The sequence below is a fragment of the Haematobia irritans genome, chromosome 5, assembly GCF_050003625.1.
Source record: "Haematobia irritans isolate KBUSLIRL chromosome 5, ASM5000362v1, whole genome shotgun sequence".
NCBI classification, from domain to species: Eukaryota; Metazoa; Arthropoda; class Insecta; order Diptera; family Muscidae; genus Haematobia; species Haematobia irritans.
The window spans coordinates 137084252-137103192 of NC_134401.1; the positions used below are offsets into that span (position 1 = coordinate 137084252).

Consider the following 18941-nt stretch of genomic DNA (forward strand, 5'->3'; position numbering starts at 1 on the left):
TAAAGAGTTTTCTTTTCCTTGTGACTGGTTTTTCATACTCACTTTGCAAATTTGCACATCCCCGCAGGCCTATTTTTTGCCACATAAACTCGATTAACAATCTTTCTCGTACACTTCTTTACTGGCTCTCTAATATGTTTTCTTTCCTTTCTCTACCTTTATTTCTCTTTCTCTCTATATAGCACCACGAATGGTATTTGCGTTAACAACAACAACAACAATCATCTTGCAGCAGTATCATCATCAGTACAAGTTTCAAGCAACAACAATTCAATGTCAATGGCAACTACTGCTGCAGCAGCGACAACTTCCAATGTCACTACAGCAGCAGAGGCAGCAGCATTAACAACAACAACATCAATAACAGGATCAACACCTGCCTCTTCAACGTCTGCGACAACAACAGACAATAACACGACCACCACAAATGCCAATCGTCTGAAGAAACATTCAACCACCTCATCCTCTTTAAGTTCTTTGGGTTCAGAGGAAATAGTCGAGATCCATCATGTCGGGGGAGACCATACTAAAGATTCCAATGACTTTAAGGTTAGACCCAAACTCATTGGGTCTAAGGCCCCAAGACGAGCTGCTTCCCATCAGTCACATTATTCCACAGATAAAAGTGCCTCCTCAGGTTATTATAGCTCCAATGTGTGCTCCACCTATTCACTGGAGGAACATATCTATAGTGAACCCACAGTCGAACTGAAAGAAATGCCTTTGGATGAAAGTCTGAATGCAGCTAGCCATACTGCCACAATTGGTAGCAACAAACCTGTTGAGGACACTATGCCACACCAGGCGGCAGCCGCCAATGCAGCCGGCTGCCAGAGTGCGGCCTCTGGTGCAGACGAATGTGCGACCAGTGTCATGCGTACTCTTGACTATAATAGACGCTATAGATATACGGATCATAATGTCAATGGTGTTGTGCAAAGCTCCTTATCTCCCGCCGCGAATCTCAACTCAACCAAGGAATTCACCGAGAATCTGCGTATATTGGAAACGAGTATTGAGAATCTTGATCGTCATTTGAAGTCATTTCCCGGCGTGATAGCACCCAGTCCCGAGGCCATAGTTACTGCCTATACACATAATTCATATCAGGCTGAGAAGCATCAGCATCCTCAGCGAGCATCCTATAGTCATTTGCCCACCATCAGAGAAGGTTATGATGTTGGGGCCTCTGGCCCAAAGAGAGTCTGGCGAGAGGATCCTAACAATGATGACTCGTTAATGGATATTGATTTGGATTCATTTCTCTTGGATGAGAATAAAAAGGAGAAGAATCATCGATCCCACCTAGCCACAAGTAAGGGCATTGATAATCCCTCCTTTCTAACGGAAGAATTGGAAGAGAATCATTACAAATGTGCCAAATATATCAACTCCTGTCCCGAGGATGCCTATCGTGTAGAGAGTGATATTATAGCTCCAGCCCGCAGTTGTAGATCTGATCAGTCGGTGGCCACTGTCTCAGTGGATTTGTACCCCAAACGCTATGAGGATCAATTGCATTTTCAAAATACCCGCGAATTACTAGAGGATGTGAGAGATAAGATTCGTTTGCTCACTCTCAGCACACCAGATTCCCTAAACGAAAGGGGAAAAGCAATGCGACCACAACATCCATGCGCCACAACCTATCTGCAACAACATCAACTGGCCCTTGATGAGTATATACCCAAAGAGTTACATACCATGATAGGGACATTGAAGAGGGAATTGGAACTCTACTTGCAGCGTATGAATCAACATAGTGAATTGGAGATACGCCAACTGTGTACGGGTTTGGTGAAGAACCAGCATATAGTGAAAATGAAGAATGCCTTTGAAAGGCGTCGATCGTTGACCGATATTAGTGACCAATTATCCAGCTATGAGGCTTTACAAGGGGAGATGAGGGCTATGTGCGGTGGTGCGGGAGCAAATTGTAAGTCAGGGCCAATAAGTATTCGGCAACAGGTGACCACCATTAAATGTTCCAGTGATCCAAATTTCAAAATGAAACGGAAATCTCTAACTGAAGTATTTCCCATGAGTGAATGTTATATAGAAACTTTACCCATGGATTCTGATATCGGGCATGGCCATCTACCCAGTGGAGGATCACAATTGCAAAGAAATTTAAATTTTCACCAACCTACTATACAAAAATTCCATGGTCAATGCTCGGATGGTAGTAGCAGTTTTGATAAGAGCACCCAAAAGGATAAGACAAGTGGGAGTGCTGGCATTAGTAGATCCACAAGTGGTCATGATTCTTCAGAGTCGAATGATAAAGATTCCATACTGGAGTGGCATCGAAAAAAGCCCAGTATATGGGAAATGTACTATGGCACCAATCGTATACAACAATCTCTGCTGGGCTGTAATGGCAAGAATAAAGGCATGATGATGGTCACTGGCAATGGAGCAGTCAGTAGCAGTACACCTTCACCCATGAGCTATGTAAGTAGTAAATCCCCCTATGCCATATGCTTTTCTAGATTAATCCTCTTTTAGATGAATTATTTACGAGTGTGTGTGTGTGTGTCCTCTTATGTGGAACACCATGATGAAATCCCAAACATTTACAAATCTACTCTATGTCCGTCAGGTCCATGCATTTTGGGGGGGTGGGGGGCTTATAGTGATCTCTCTTATGCTGGTAGTTTATAAAATTCCATTTCATGGCCATAGTATATTGGCTTAGAAGACATATCGTTGCATTACATTCATCCACATGTGGGCATTGCACAAGAACGTCACATACTCTCGTAAGCTAGTTCTACATGCCTTGTAAATTGTGAGCAGCAGCTACTACATCGATGTCTACTAGTTTTCCACGTTGTTGTCAGCAACAACAAACATTTGCATCATCTACAAGTCAATCTGTCCATCAACAGCCCCACAACCACCTCCACCCTCACCATCTACATCACGTAAGTCGGTTAGACTTATACATATGTGAATATGGGTGGAATGTGGTGTATGGTATATTTGGGGAGAGAGTGTGTGTGTGTGAGTGTGTCATTAAATGCCTTTATATGTTTTTGTTAAATTCTTAGAGATTTTTGATAAGGCGAACTAGGAATTCCTTCCTCCATTTTGAGAATGTGTAATGCTTCTAGCAAAGGTAATTTCCTATTAGCCTAAATGACCAAATTTATGTGAATAGCAAACAATTTCGTTTAGTACACCATAAAATCCAAAGGTGTTTGTATACGACACCACAAAAGAATTTGTATTTTGTTGTTTTTAATTAATTAAGAATTGGTGATATCTTTCCTTAATCTCTGTACGGTGATGCAAGATACAGTTCTGTGTATGAGGAAATACACAGCAAATAATAGTGTTTTTTTTTTATTACAATCACAAAATTAAATTAATTTTTAATATAAAATTGTTTCAATCACAAAAATGTTAATATCGATAATCATTATAAATTAAAATAAATTTAATATGTCCAACTAAAAAACTTAATTCACCGGCATAATATATTTTCAATATTTTTTATTTAAATAACCCAGCAAAAACAAGTAAGTAAAGTCTAAAGTGTTACCATCTCAACTCCTTCAAATTTGTTGGGAGTTATTATCAAGGTTTATATTCCCAAATACAAATATTTATATCTGAAACAATTTGGAGAAAATTTTTTGTACTTCTACAAAATCGCTAGAATTAAAAATTAAATGGGCTAACACCCTGGGATGAAACACAATGTTAGTAAAAACAAGTATATAAAGCAGTAAATTCGGCCGGGCCGAATCTTAAATACCCACCACCATGAATCAAATATAATAGTTTACTTTGGAAACTCTTCGTCGTAGTGGGTTACTTGATAATATATAGAATTATAGGGGGTTTGATGACAAATCTTTTCCCAAGCAAGTCAGTTCCCGAAGACAAACTTTAAAGATTTTACCTATGAAGACCAGATCAGATTCTGGATTTACGAGAACCAATTTTGTTTGAGTTTTAGAGAATTATAAACATATCGTGTATATGATGAAATTACGCCTTGATTTGAAATCTTAAATCTGTAGATTTTTTCCGCCATTATTTAAACAAATACGATGAGTTAAATCTGGAAATTCTACTTTCAGTTTCAAGCAATTTTCATGACCATGGAAGAAGTGTTTTCTTTTTCGAGAAACGTAATTTTAGACAAGCAAAGTTTTTTTTTTTTGACATAAATTTTAGAGACAATCGTTGAATAAACGAAAATACTTTATAAGAAAAGGAAATTTCGTTTGTCTAAAATTTCATTATAGATTACTAATTTCAAGCAAATCGTATAAAAACTACGGATTCTAGAAGCCCAAGAAATAAAGCCGGGAGATCGATCTATATTGGGGCTATACCAAAACATGGACCGATGGGCACCATTTTCGGCACACCTTTTTATGGTCCTCAAATACATCTAGATTTCCAATTTCAGGCAAATCGGATGGTAAATATAGTTTTTAGAAGACCTAGAAGCAAAAACGGGAGGTCGGTCTATATGGGGGCTATACCAAACATGAACCGATGGGCACCGTTTTCGGCATACCTTTTTATGGTCCTCAAATACCTCTATATTTCCAATATCAGGCAAATTGGATAAAAAATACATACATATAGGCCCAAGACTCCAAATCGGGAGGTTGGTTTATATGGGGGCTATATCAAAACAAGGACCGATAGAGACCATTTTCGACACACCTCTTTATGGTCGCAAAATACCTCTAGATTTTCAATTTCATACAAATCGGATAGAAAATACTGTTTCTAGAGGCGTAAGAAGCAAAATCAGGAAAACGGTCTATTTGGGGGATATACCAAAACATGGACCGATACGGACCATTTTTGACACACCTCTTTATAGTCCCACAATACTTCTAGATTTCCAGTTTCAGACAAATCGGATGGTAAATATAGTTTCTAGACGCCCAAGAAGCAAAATCGGGAGATCGGTCTATATGGGGGCTATACCAAAACATATACCGATACGGACCATTTTCGACACACCTATTTATGGTTCCAAAATACCTATAGATTTCCAATTTCAGGCAAATCGGATGGTAAATATAGTTTCTAGACGCCCAAGAAGCAAAATCGGGAGATCGGTTTATATGGGTGCTATACCAAAACATGGACTGATACGGACCATTTTCGACACACCTCCTTATTGTTCCAAAATTCCTCTAGATTTCCAATTTCAGGCAAATCGGATAAAAACTTCGGTTTTTATAGACCCAAGACCCCAAATAGGGAGGTCGGTTTATATGGGGACTATATCAAAACTTGGACCGATATAGCCCATCTTCGAACTTGACCTGCCTGCAAACAAAAAACGAATCTGTGCCAAATTTCGGGACGATAGCGCCATTATTGAAGGCTGTAGCGTGATTACAACAGACAGACAGACAGACGGACAGACGGACATGCTTATATCGTCTTAGAATTTCTCCCTGATCAAGAATATATATACATTATATAGTCGGAAATCGATATTTCGATGTGTTACAAACGGAATGACAAACTTATTATACCCCCGTCACCATTTTATGGTGGTGGCTATACAAATATGGGAAATATAAAGCTAGAGTAATTTTGATGGAATTGTACAAAAGAGCATTTATGATTTATCGGGCGATATAGATGTATTCGAGATATAGGACAATTTGAGTAATATTTACAATTTTTGCTACTCAGCAGTGGCGATTTTACAAGGATATTGGTTAAATCTCGCCAAGATATGTGGTCAATTGTGGGTTTTGATATATTATTTGGCCAATTCGGGCGATATTTCCACAAGTCGGAGCTTTATTTAAAATTCTACCATTCTGTGGAAATTTTGGCATTACAGTGTGTAGAATATGACTACGATATGGGGAAATCATCACAGAATTTTGTGTAAAATGTGGGTATTTTGGCCATATTATATCAAGATGGCACACTTAAATAGCATATTAAATATATTCTCTGTGGAATCTATCGACTCAATTGGAGGAAACTCCCATTGAAAATGGGTCTAAAATATGAAACATTCTACCATATTTCCCCTACTCTGGCGTACATATATATGGGAGCTTTATCTAAATATGAACCGATTTTGAGCAAATTTGACATGCATAGTTAGAATAATAATCCTGCTATCTCAACAAAAAACGTAAATGGGAGAATAATTTTGGCCTCCGTGGTCATATGGGTGTAAATCTGGCCAAAGATATATATGGGAGCTATATCTAAATCTGAACAGATTTTAACCAAATTGGCACACTTAACGATACTATTAAATGTACTCCTTATGCAAAATTTGAAGCAACTCAGGGCAAAACTCTGGCTTTTGAAGCCATATAAGTGCAAATCGGACGAAAGATAAATATAGGAGCTATATCAAAATCAGAACCGGTTTGAACCAAATTTGACACGCTTAACGATACTATTAAACGTACTCCTTGTGCAAAATTTGAAGCAAATCAGGGCAAACCTCTGGCTTTTGAGGCCATATGAGTCTTAATCGGGCGAAATATATATATATGGGAGCTATATCTAAATCTGAATTGATTTTAACCAAATTTAGCACACTGAATGATACTCTTAAACAACACTTACTCTAAACTCTTAAACATACTCCTTGTTCAAAATTTTAAGCAAATCAGGGAAAAACTCTGGCTTTTGCGGTCATATTAGTCGAAATCGGACGAAAGATATATATGGGATTTATATCTAAATCTGAACCGATTTCAACCAAATTTAGCAAAATTAACAATACTGTTAAACGTGCTCCTTGTGCAAAATTTGAAGCATATCAGGACAAAACTCTGAATTTTTTCGGCCATATAAGTTCAAATCGGACGAAAGATATATAGGAGCTATATCTAAATCTGAACCGATTTGGCTCATATTTTGCATATCTTACGAAAGCCTCAAAATATTTGGCTGGCCGAAATTTTGAGAAAATACGTTGATAAATACGTCAATTATGACCAGATCGGTGATAAATATTTATGTCAGCTATATCTAAATCTGAACCGATTTTTTTCAAAATCAATAGCGATTGTCTTTTAGCCAATGTAAAACTCTGTGCCAAATTTGAGGACGATGGAACTTAAACTGCGACCTGTACTTTGCACTCAATATTACTTATACAGACAGACGCACAGACAGACAGACGGACATCGCTAAATCGACTCAGAACTTAATTCTAAGACGATCTGTATACTAAACGATGGGTCTCAGACTTTTCCTTCTTGGCGTTACATACAAATGAACAAACTTATTATACCCTGTACCACAGTAGTGGTGAAGGGTATAAAAATAGCCCGTAAACCTGCTTAATGGATAATTTTAACTTTTTTTGTTTCAAATAGGTTAAAAACACAGTAATAAATAATAAAATGATACAAGTTATTCAAATTTTGTCGAAAAAAATGCTGAATCCTTTCTAGAAGAATTGCGAATTTTTGAAAATATATGAGACGAGCGTTAGAATACATTAAAAATTATACAAATTATTTATTTGGCAAAATATCACAATTTTTTATACCCTCCACCATAGGATGGGGGTATATTAACTTTGTCATTCCGTTTGTAACACATCGAACTATTGCTCTAAGACCCCATAAAGTATATATATTCTGGGTCGTGGTGAAATTCTGAGTCGATCTGAGCATGTCCGTCCGTCCTTCCGTCCGTCTGTTGAAATCACGCTAACTTCCGAACGAAACAAGCTATCGACTTGAAACTTGGCACAAGTGGTTGCTATTGATGTAGGTCGGATGGTATTGCAAATGGGCCATATCGGTCCACTTTTACGTATAGCCCCCATATAAACGGACCCTCAAATTTGGCTTGCGATTGCTCTAAGAGAAGCAAATTTGATCCGATCCGGCTGAAATTTGGTACATGGTGTTAGTATATGGTCTCTAACAACCAAGCAAAAATTGGTCCATATCGGTCCACTTTTACGTATAGCCCCCATATAAACGGACCCCCAAATTTGGCTTGCGATTGCTCTAAGGGAAGCAAATTTCATCCGATCCGGCTGAAATTTGGTTCATGGTGTTAGTATATGGTCTTTAACAACCATGCAAAAATTGGTCCACATCGGTCCATAATTATATATAGCCCCCATATAAACCGATCCCCCGATTTGGCTTGCGGAGCCTCGAAGAGAAGCAAATTTCATCCGATCCGGCTGAAATTTGGTACATGGTGTTGGTATATGTTCTCTAATGACCATGCAAAAAGTGGTCCATATCGGTCCATAATTATATATAGCCCCCATGTACACCGATCCCCCGATTTGGTTTGCGGAGCCTCTAAGAAATGAAAATTTCATCCGATCCGGCTGAAATTTGGTACATGGTCTTGGTATATGTTCTCTAATGACCATGCAAAAATTGGTCCATATCGGTCTAATATCCATGCCACAATTGGTCCATATCTGTCTATAGTTACATATAGCCGATCCCCAATCACACAAAACTTGGTCCATATCGGTTCATATTCATGGCTGCCACTCGAGCCAAAAATAATCTACCAAAATTTTATTTTTATGGAAAACATTGTCAAAATGTTATTTCTATAGAAAATTTTGTCAAAATTTTATTTCTATAGAAATAAAATTTTGTCAAAATTTTATTTCTATAGACAATTTTGTCAAAATTTTATTTTTATAGAAAATTTTTTCAAATTTTATTTCTATAGAAAAATTTTTCCAAATTTTACTTCTATAGAAAATGTTTTCAAAATTTTATTTTGTCAAAATTTTATTTCTATAGAAACTTTAAACTTAATTATATACATATTTAATCGGCCTTTTTGAGTTTAATATATACTACGTATGGACCACCTTGTAGTTTAGAAGACGGTGTTTGGAAGTTTTAAGATACCTTGCCATCGACAAGTGTTACCGCAACCCAAGTAATTCGATTGTGGATGACAGTCTTCAGTAGAAGTTTCTACGCAATCCATGGTGGAGGGTACATAAGCTTCGGCCTGGCCGAACTTACGGCCGTATATACTTGTTTTTAATTCACATCCGAAGCACTGAATTCGCATTACACCTTAAGAAGTGAAGCAAATTCAGTGCAACGGCAGTTGAAATTATGGACATCCCTCCTATGACAAGCCCATAGCTTCTGCACCACTTACGGATCTAAAACAGAAAATGTTAACTACTTTTTTGGCGGTGCCTTTTTTGCTGGGATTTTACAGCACTTTATAGACTAGACCCATCATTCAAGATTTCTCAAATGTATCCAATTCAGAAATACTTAATCCCTCGCCATCGTTCAATTGAGAAGTGTACACTGAAGAAGAAAGTTTTCTTGGAACCAAAGATTTTGACCTTCCCTTAAGGATTTTGGTATTGATTCCGAGCCATATATGCGACTTTTTTAAAACATTTTTCATCTGACCTATCTGGCATTAAATCTAGGATGTAGGATAAAATTAAAATTAGGATACAGATCTCATTTATAAAATTTGCATTGTCTTTTTGTGGAATATTAATAAAGCTATTCACGTACACACCAATGACAGGTTAAAAATCCAAATTTTAACCGATTCTTCAAAGTAAAAGAGGTTTTCTTAATTCCAAGAAAAACTTTAAACCAAAGATGCTAAATCCTCCAAATATGTTTTAGTCTTTTTCTCTCAAATCTAAAGATTCGATATTTCAGTTAATTTAAAGACGATTTTTTCAAATCGAAAATGTATTGCAATACTTTAAGGAAATTTGGAAATACGACATTAACAGAGGAACTCAAATTTCCAAAAATGGTGTCCTAAATTTAACAAAAAAAGTAAAGATTATAAATTTTATTTTAAAATAAATTTCATTAAGAAATTTGTCATTAGTGTTTTATAAATTGCGCATGCTAAAATTTAGGTTGCGTAATCCTTAAAATCACGTAAATATTTTTTCCGTGCAGTTAGTCCTTTTTGTTTTTTTCTATTTGGTATGTCATATATGCATATCTATTACAAAATAGAAGAATTCAATTAAAATCAAATTTAATAACCAAACTTGTCGAACACGTTCCACAGCGCGCGCACACACACGCTTATGGTGGACGCATACGTGATCACTCTAAATTGCCCGGACAATTGCAGTCCGTTTTTGTGGCAAATGTTCTGTTGTCAACTGCACAAAATTTGCCAATACCACATAAAACTAAATTTAAAAAATATAATTTGTATTTTTTCCCCATTTTTGTTCTATGTAATAACATGCAATTTTATTAATTTTATGACAAAGTGGTTTTTGGAATTGTATCCAATGAGTTGTTTTTTTGTTTTTTGCTTTTCCAATATTGGATGGCAAAGATAAATGTGGTGATATTCATATGGAAAATTTTGCTGCCAGGCATACAGATGTGCATTGTTGTGGGGACAAGGTTAGTGAACAATAAACATTGATGATTATTTGAAAATTATAAAATTTATTAATTGTAATTTTCGATCAGAAAACGTGTTCGCATTTATGATGCTACAGGTGTGAAAAGGTTAATATATATATTTTTTGTTTTTTAAAAATGACCATATGGCGAAAAACCTAAGAAGAAATATTCTTATAAAAAAATATTCTTATAATTAATTTAAAATAGTTTATACATTTTTTTTAATAACCTTAAAAATATTTCCCACATCATAAAATTTTTAAACTATAAAATTTGCCTACTCCAGTTTTAAATTCGAAATATTCTTTTAAAAAATATTCTTATAATTAATTTAAAATAGTTTATAATTTTTTTTTTTAATAACCTTAAAAATATTTCCCACATAATATGAAAATTTTTAAACTATAAAATATGCCTACTCCAGTTTTAAATTCGATTTTATTGTGCTTAACTGTTGCTAACATTTAATTTACTTCTAAGTGGCAATGGTGGTAGAGACCAAATCTTGTGGTTACCATGGTGGTTCCAATAAGAATCACTTAAAAGACACCAAGACACATAGCTAGATATATGTACACATCGTAAGTCTTGGTTGTCAAAACAAATTAAAATGTAATCAATTTTAGTTTGCCTATGACGCAACAGAGGCAATCACACCGCCACACCATTGATATTTGAAATTTTAATAATTGAATTAAATCTATTAAAATATTAAGGTTATATTTATTATTATTAATTTTGCTTTTTTTTCTTTGACAATTGCAAAAACCACTTTTAATAATTTGTAATGGCCCAAAACTAGGGTATGTAATTTTTGAGAAAAATTATAAAAAATCTCTGTGGTTGGCAAAGATAAAACATCGATAAGGCTGAACCGACAGGAAAAAATTGATCAACTTCTTTGTTTGAAGGTGACTATGCACGAGAGAGAAGTTTGAAAATTTATGGAAATTAATATAAAAATTAATATATTGATTGGTATACACCGAAGACCAATTTAAAGTCAAAACCGAAAAATTGGAGATTGTATGTGAGAATGAAAAATTCGACTTTTTGAATTTTTCAAATTGAAATCGATTTTTCAATTTTTAACTATTTAAAAGAAACATCGACTTTTCGATTTTTTATCCAAATATAGAAAACTCCATTTTTTAACATTTCGAATAAAGAATAAAAAAAAAAATATAATAAAAAATCTGAAAAACCGATTTTTTAACTTTTAAAATTTTTTAAAATTGGAAAGTGTAGACATTTGTGGTTATTGAAACGTCGAAGTTGCGACTTTCGACTGTTCGGTAAATTTTCTGCATCCCATTCCCCTTTCAATTCAAATTTGACTTTTACGTTACGTCACTTTAATTAGTCGATCTGATGTATGGTAAGCGAAAACGTCCGGTGACAATAAGTCAGTATAGTACAGAAGCATACGGTATTGTTGACGGTAAGACACTGGGTAAGTAGCTTTTCAGCTCATATATTTATCCAGTTTCTGTTGGGTAGGGCTTTATAGTAAAAAAATCGAATTTTCGATTTTTGTTCGAAATTTATAAAATTAACTACGATATTTTTAATTTAAAAAGTCGATTTTCGAATACTCGTTTTTCTAAATCTAGATCTAAAGTCTAAATTTCGACTTTTCGACTTATTTTTAGTTCAGAATAATCGAGTTTTCATCTTTTTTAAAAAATCGGAAAAGTCGCCATTTACAATTATCGATTTATTTGGTAAATTTTGGAATTTTCATGAATAAAACTACATCACATTCCCCTTTAATTTCAAATTCGAATTTTACTTGATTATTTTTCGGCTCTTTCGAAATTTTGAAAATCTCTGTGGTTGGCAAAGATAAAACATCGATAAGGCTGAACCGACAGGAAAAAATTGATCAACTTCTTTGTTTGAAGGTGACTATGCACGAGAGAGAAGTTTGAAAATTTATGGAAATTAATATAAAAATTAATATATCGATTGGTACACACCGAAGACCAATTTAAAGTCGAAACCGAAAAATTGGAGATTGTATGTGAGAATGAAAAATTCGACTTTTTGAATTTTACAAATTGAAATCGACTTTTCAATTTTTAACTATTTAAAAGAAACATCGACTTTTCGATTTTTTATCCAAATATAGAAAACTCCATTTTTTAACATTTCGAATAAAGAATTAAAAAAAAAAATAATAAAAAATCTGAAAAACCGATTTTTTAACTTTTCAAATTTTTTAAAATTGGAAAGTGTAGACATTTGTGGTTATTGAAAAGTCGAAGTTGCGACCTTCGACTGTTCGGTAAATTTTCTGCATCCCATTCCCATTCCCCTTTCAATTCAAATTTGACTTTTACGTTACGTCACTTTAATTAGTCGATCTGATGTATGGTAAGCGAAACGTCCGGTGACAATAAGTCAGTATAGTACAGAAGCATACGGTATTGTTGACGGTAAGACACTGGGTAAGTAGCTTTTCTGCTCACATATTTATCCAGTTTCTGTTGGGTAGGGCTTTATAGTCAAAAAATCGAATTTTCGATTTTTGTTCGAAATTTATAAAATTAACTACGATATTTTTAATTTAAAAAGTCGATTTTCGAATACTCGTTTTTCTAAATCTAGATCTAAAGTCTAAATTTCGACTTTTCGACTTATTTTTAGTTCAGAATAATCGAGTTTTCATCTTTTTTAAAAAATCGGAAAAGTCGCCATTTACAATTATCGATTTATTTGGTAAATTTTGGAATTTTCATGAATAAAACTACATCACATTCCCCTTTAATTTCAAATTCGAATTTTACTTGATTATTTTTCGGCTCTTTCGAAATTTTGAAAATCTTTCTTTCCGATTTTTTAATTAAAAAAAGTCAACTTTCGACTATTCGATATTTGCCGACGTCGACTTTCCAAAATTTCACATTTTTACACTGTTAGAAAAATATGTTTTTCATATGTTCCGATATAAACAAAATGTGTTTCGGGCACAATTTTTAAACACAATATATTTAAGTGCCAACATGTAATGTTCCTAAACTAACACTAAATGTTTGGCACACATATGTTAATATGTTAAAATATATTTTGTTTGGGGCATGAATGTTTCATAAAAATAATATGTTGAATGTAAACATATATAAATTTACAAATTTCGAGTAAACATATATATGTTTACAATTTCTGTGAAACGGTTGGATGTTGTTTCGGAAAACTGCTTTATGATAAGGCCACAAATTTGATATGCTTAAGTCTAAATATTATTTAATTTGAATATTAGAACGAGTATTCGAAGTAAAGAGAATAGACATTCGGAACCAAGAGCATAGAGATTTGAAAAAAAAAAACAGCATGTGTTTTCGCCTTGAGAGGAGAATTTTATGTACACCCAGAGAAGGAATATGATTACCTCAAACATGTTTTAAGAGCAAAATGTTATTTTTGGGTGGTGACCATGTAACATGGTTTTCGCAGCCATGTTATTTTCTCGGAAATCATGTATTTGATTTCGGCAAGCAGGTTATATTTGACGAGAAAATAACATTTTAGTGACAACAAGTATATACGGCCGTAAGTTCGGCCAGGCCGAAGCTTATGTACCCTCCATCATGGATTGCGTAGAAACTTCTTCTAAACACTGCCATCCACAATCGAATTACTTAAGTTGCGGTAACTTTTGCCGATGGCAAGGTATCTTAAAACCTCCTAACACCATCTTCTAAATTGTATGTAAGTCCATACGAGGTATATATTAAATCAAAAAAGATCGATCCAATACGTATATAATTCAGTTTGACAAAGTAGACATAAAATTTTGACAAAATTTTCTACAGAAATAAAATTTTAACAAAATTTTCTATAGAAATAAAATTTTCACAAAATTTTTTATAGAAACAAACTTTTGACAAAATTTTCTATAGAAATAAAATCTTGGTAGATAATTTTTGGCTCGAGTGGCAATCATGATTAGGAACCGAATAAAATTTGAACACAATTTTCTATAGAAATAAAATTTTGACAGTGATGAAAATTTTATTATGAACCGAATAAAATTTTAACAAAATTTTCTCTAGAAATAAAATTTTGACAAAACTTTCTATAGAAATAAAATTTGGTAGACTATTTTTGGCTCTAGTGGCAACCAGGATTATGAACCGATATGGACCAATTTTTATGTGATTGGACCAATTTTGGTATGGTCTGGAGAATGTTTTATATGGGGGCTATATATAATTATGGACCGATATGGACCAATTCTGGCACGCTTGTTACAGATCATATACTAACACCATGTTCCAAATTACAACCGGATTGGATGAAATTTGCTTCTCTTGGAGACTTCGCAAGCCAAATCTGGGGATCGGTTTATATGGGGGCTATATATAATTATGAACCGATGTGGACCAATTTTTGCATGGTTGTTAGAGACCACATACCAATACCATGTACCAAATTTCAGGCGGATCGGATGAAATTTGCTTCTCTTTGAGGCTCCGGAACCCAAATCTGGGGATCGGTTTATATGGGCGCTATATATAATTATGGACCGATGTGGACCAATTTTTGCACGGTTGTTAGAGACCATATACCAACACCATGTACCAAATTTCAGACGGATCGGATGCAATTTGCTTCTCTTTGAGGCTTCGCAAGCCAAATCTGGAGATCGGTTTATATGGAGTCTATATATAATTATGGACCGATGTGGACCAATTTTTGCATGGTTGTTAGAGACCATATACCAACATCATGTACCAAATTTCAGCCGGATCGGATGAAATTTTCATCTCTTTGAGGCTCCGCAAGCCAAATCTGGGGATCGGTTTATATGGGGGCTATATATAATTATGGACCGATGTGGACCAATTTTTGCATGATTGTTAGAGACCATATACCAACACCATGTACCAAATTTCAGCCGGATCGGATGAAATTTTCTTCTCTTTGAGGCTCCGCAAGCCAAATCTGGGGATCGGTTTATATGGGCGCTATATATAATTATGGACCGATGTGGACCAATTTTTGCACGGTTGTTAGAGACCATATACCAACACCATGTACCAAATTTCAGTCGGATCGGATGAAATTTTCTTCTCTTTTAGGCTTCGCAAGCCAAATCTGGGGATCGGTTTATATGGGGGCTATATATAATTATGGACCGATGTGGACCAATTTTTGCATGGTTGTTAGAGACCACATACCAACACCATGTACCAAATTTCAGCCGGATGAAATTTGCTTCTCTTGGAGACTTCGCAAGCCAAATCTGGGGATCGGTTTATATGGGGGCTATATATAATTATGAACCGATGTGGACCAATTTTTGCATGGTTGTTAGAGACCACATACCAATACCATGTACCAAATTTCAGGCGGATCGGATGAAATTTGCTTCTCTTTGAGGCTCCGGAACCCAAATCTGGGGATCGGTTTATATGGGCGCTATATATAATTATGGACCGATGTGGACCAATTTTTGCACGGTTGTTAGAGACCATATACCAACACCATGTACCAAATTTCAGACGGATCGGATGCAATTTGCTTCTCTTTGAGGCTTCGCAAGCCAAATCTGGAGATCGGTTTATATGGAGTCTATATATAATTATGGACCGATGTGGACCAATTTTTGCATGGTTGTTAGAGACCATATACCAACATCATGTACCAAATTTCAGCCGGATCGGATGAAATTTTCTTCTCTTTGAGGCTCCGCAAGCCAAATCTGGGGATCGGTTTATATGGGGGCTATATATAATTATGGACCGATGTGGACCAATTTTTGCATGATTGTTAGAGACCATATACCAACACCATGTACCAAATTTCAGCCGGATCGGATGAAATTTTCTTCTCTTTGAGGCTCCGCAAGCCAAATCTGGGGATCGGTTTATATGGGCGCTATATATAATTATGGACCGATGTGGACCAATTTTTGCACGGTTGTTAGAGACCATATACCAACACCATGTACCAAATTTCAGTCGGATCGGATGAAATTTTCTTCTCTTTTAGGCTTCGCAAGCCAAATCTGGGGATCGGTTTATATGGGGGCTATATATAATTATGGACCGATGTGGACCAATTTTTGCATGGTTGTTAGAGACCACATACCAACACCATGTACCAAATTTCAGCCGGATCGGATGAAATATGCTTCTGTTAGAGGCTCCACAAGCCAAATCTGAGGGTCCCTTTATATGGGGGCTATACGTAAAAGTGGACCGATATGGCCCATTTTCAATACCATCCGACCTACATCGATAACAACTACTTATGCCAAGTTTCAAGTCGATAGCTTGTTTCGTTCGGAAGTTAGCGTGATTTCAACAGACGGACGGACGGACGGACGGACGGACATGCTTAGATCGACTCAGAATTTCACCACGACCCAGAATATATATACTTTATGGGGTCTTAGAGCAATATTTCGATGTGTTACAAACGGAATGACAAAGTTAATATACCCCCATCCTATGATGGAGGGTATAAAAATGTTACATGATCACCATACAAAAATAACATTTTGCTCTTGAAGCATGTTTGAGGTGATCATATTCCTTCTCTGCGTGTATGTGTGGACAAGTGTTTTGTTTATCATTTTGACATTATGGACACACATTTTTTAACGGCCTTAAAGGTAAAAATGAAATTAAGTACAAAACACGAAAAGTTTTAAAGGCATTTAAAATGTTGTTAAATGCTAGTAAAAAACGGTCCACGCCTAAATAAATTTATGTGTACATTATAAAATTATTTATCTATGTTTATACTCTTCTTTTGTTAGAGATTTTGATTTTCTTCCAAAATTTCAAACTTTTATACCAAAAACAGTTTTTTGTTATAAAATTGTTATTTTTGCAAAAAAAAAAAAAAAATAATAATATTTTATTCAAAAGTCATTTCGTTTATATCAAGCACTGTTTCTGACTGTAAATCCACATTTCGAAGTTTCATTATAAAAATTTAATTTAGTATAAATGTCTAAATTACAAAAAAAATTGGTTCGGTCGGAGCAGGAATTGAACCCACGACCCTTTGCATGCAAGGCAGACATGCTAACCACTGCTCCACGTGGCCAACAAATGTATGTTTCTTTTAAATAATGTTATGTTTGCATGGGCTCGTGGGCGCTGCAAACTATGCTATATAAATGTAACTTATAACGATAATTGTCTACTGGTGACTATAACTGCTACGTAGCCCAGTGGATAGTGTGTTGGCTTACAAACTGTATGGTCCTCGGTTCGATTCTCCGTCCAGGCGAAAGGTAAAATTTAAAAAATTTATAAAATTGAATAATTTCTTCAACATTATTTGTATTACAGAAAAAGGTGCCAAGAACTAAAAATTTCGTGGAAGTGAAATTTATGTTAGGGAATGAGCACAATCTTCTTTGGGGAAAGTTCTTCCAAGCATATAATATTTTTGGGCTCAAAATGCTTCCAAACATATAATATGTTCACATAAAACAAACATATTAATGTTTCGGCAGCATCCAATAATATATGTGCTTCCTGCAAAATATGTTTGGAACATATGTTAGAGAAGCGATTTTTTTTGAGGGTGTAAGAATTTGAAAATGTCTACAATTGCAATTTTTGAAAAGTCGCCATTTGATGTCACGACCTCCGAATCTGTGATGAATTAGCACACTCAAAAAAGAGTGAACCCACCAGGATAGTATATTTTTACACAAAAATAAGTAATTATTTTTCGACTAATTCAAGTAAATTTATTAGACATATTTATTTTTTCCACTTGTTACAGAAAGATTCGAAGTTTGAAGGAAAAAAATTGAAGTTCAAAATTGCCAAAATGTCTTTAGTACCATACGAAGTTTATAATGGATGCATTATTGATAAAATTAACAAATTTTTACATACTCTGGTTTTTTTTTTCAAAAATCTCTCGATGGACATTAATACCAGTTGAATTATAAGGTAATTACAGAATGACTTGGAAGCCTCCGTTTAATATCTTGCAGCATCGTATATGTTAACATTTGTTTAAAAAATATATTGTGAATTTTCCAAATTTGTTTCCTTCATATTCATAATTCACCGTCAAATATAATACCCTATGCCTTTAAATTCTTTTTCTAAAGTTCAGCCCTCGTTTAAACATTTAATTCGATGTGCCATATTTCACCTACAAGATTTTTGTTAAAACAATTAAGTGTTTAGTTCACTTCATTTACTACACGAATAAAACTCAATCATAGCAATTTTTTTTTTAAACCGAAAAACTTCCTTGACCGATTATTTAGTGGCTGCATATGATTTTTTACAAGTCTTGGTTGTGTTTCTTTTTTTTTCGCTTTGTATCCAATTGCCATTTGTACTTTTTGAGCAAATTATTTAACTAGAAAACAAAAATTATCTAATCATGTTAACAAGCAAATTTTAGTTGTAATTGCCATACAAAATTCCATACTGAGAAAAAGAAAAAAAAAAACACGAGACGACGAAACCCAAGAAAACCTAAAGACATATCAACAAACTCTAAGCTGACAAGCGGAAGGACAGACGGAAGATATCTTCACTTTTAAGAAAAAACACACAAAAAAAATGAAAATAC

At 34.7% G+C, this 18941-nt stretch overlaps 1 protein-coding gene across 2 annotated transcripts in view; it reads left to right on the forward strand.

Annotated features, from left to right (window-relative positions):
• Positions 1–18941, forward strand: part of LOC142238522 (uncharacterized) — a 285659-nt gene that overhangs the window by 180982 nt on the left and 85736 nt on the right. For both annotated transcript variants that reach the window (XM_075310199.1, XM_075310200.1), the window contains one exon: positions 183–2454. In XM_075310199.1, coding sequence (XP_075166314.1) covers positions 183–2454 — 2272 coding nt within the window. The remainder of the gene's footprint in view (positions 1–182; positions 2455–18941) is intronic.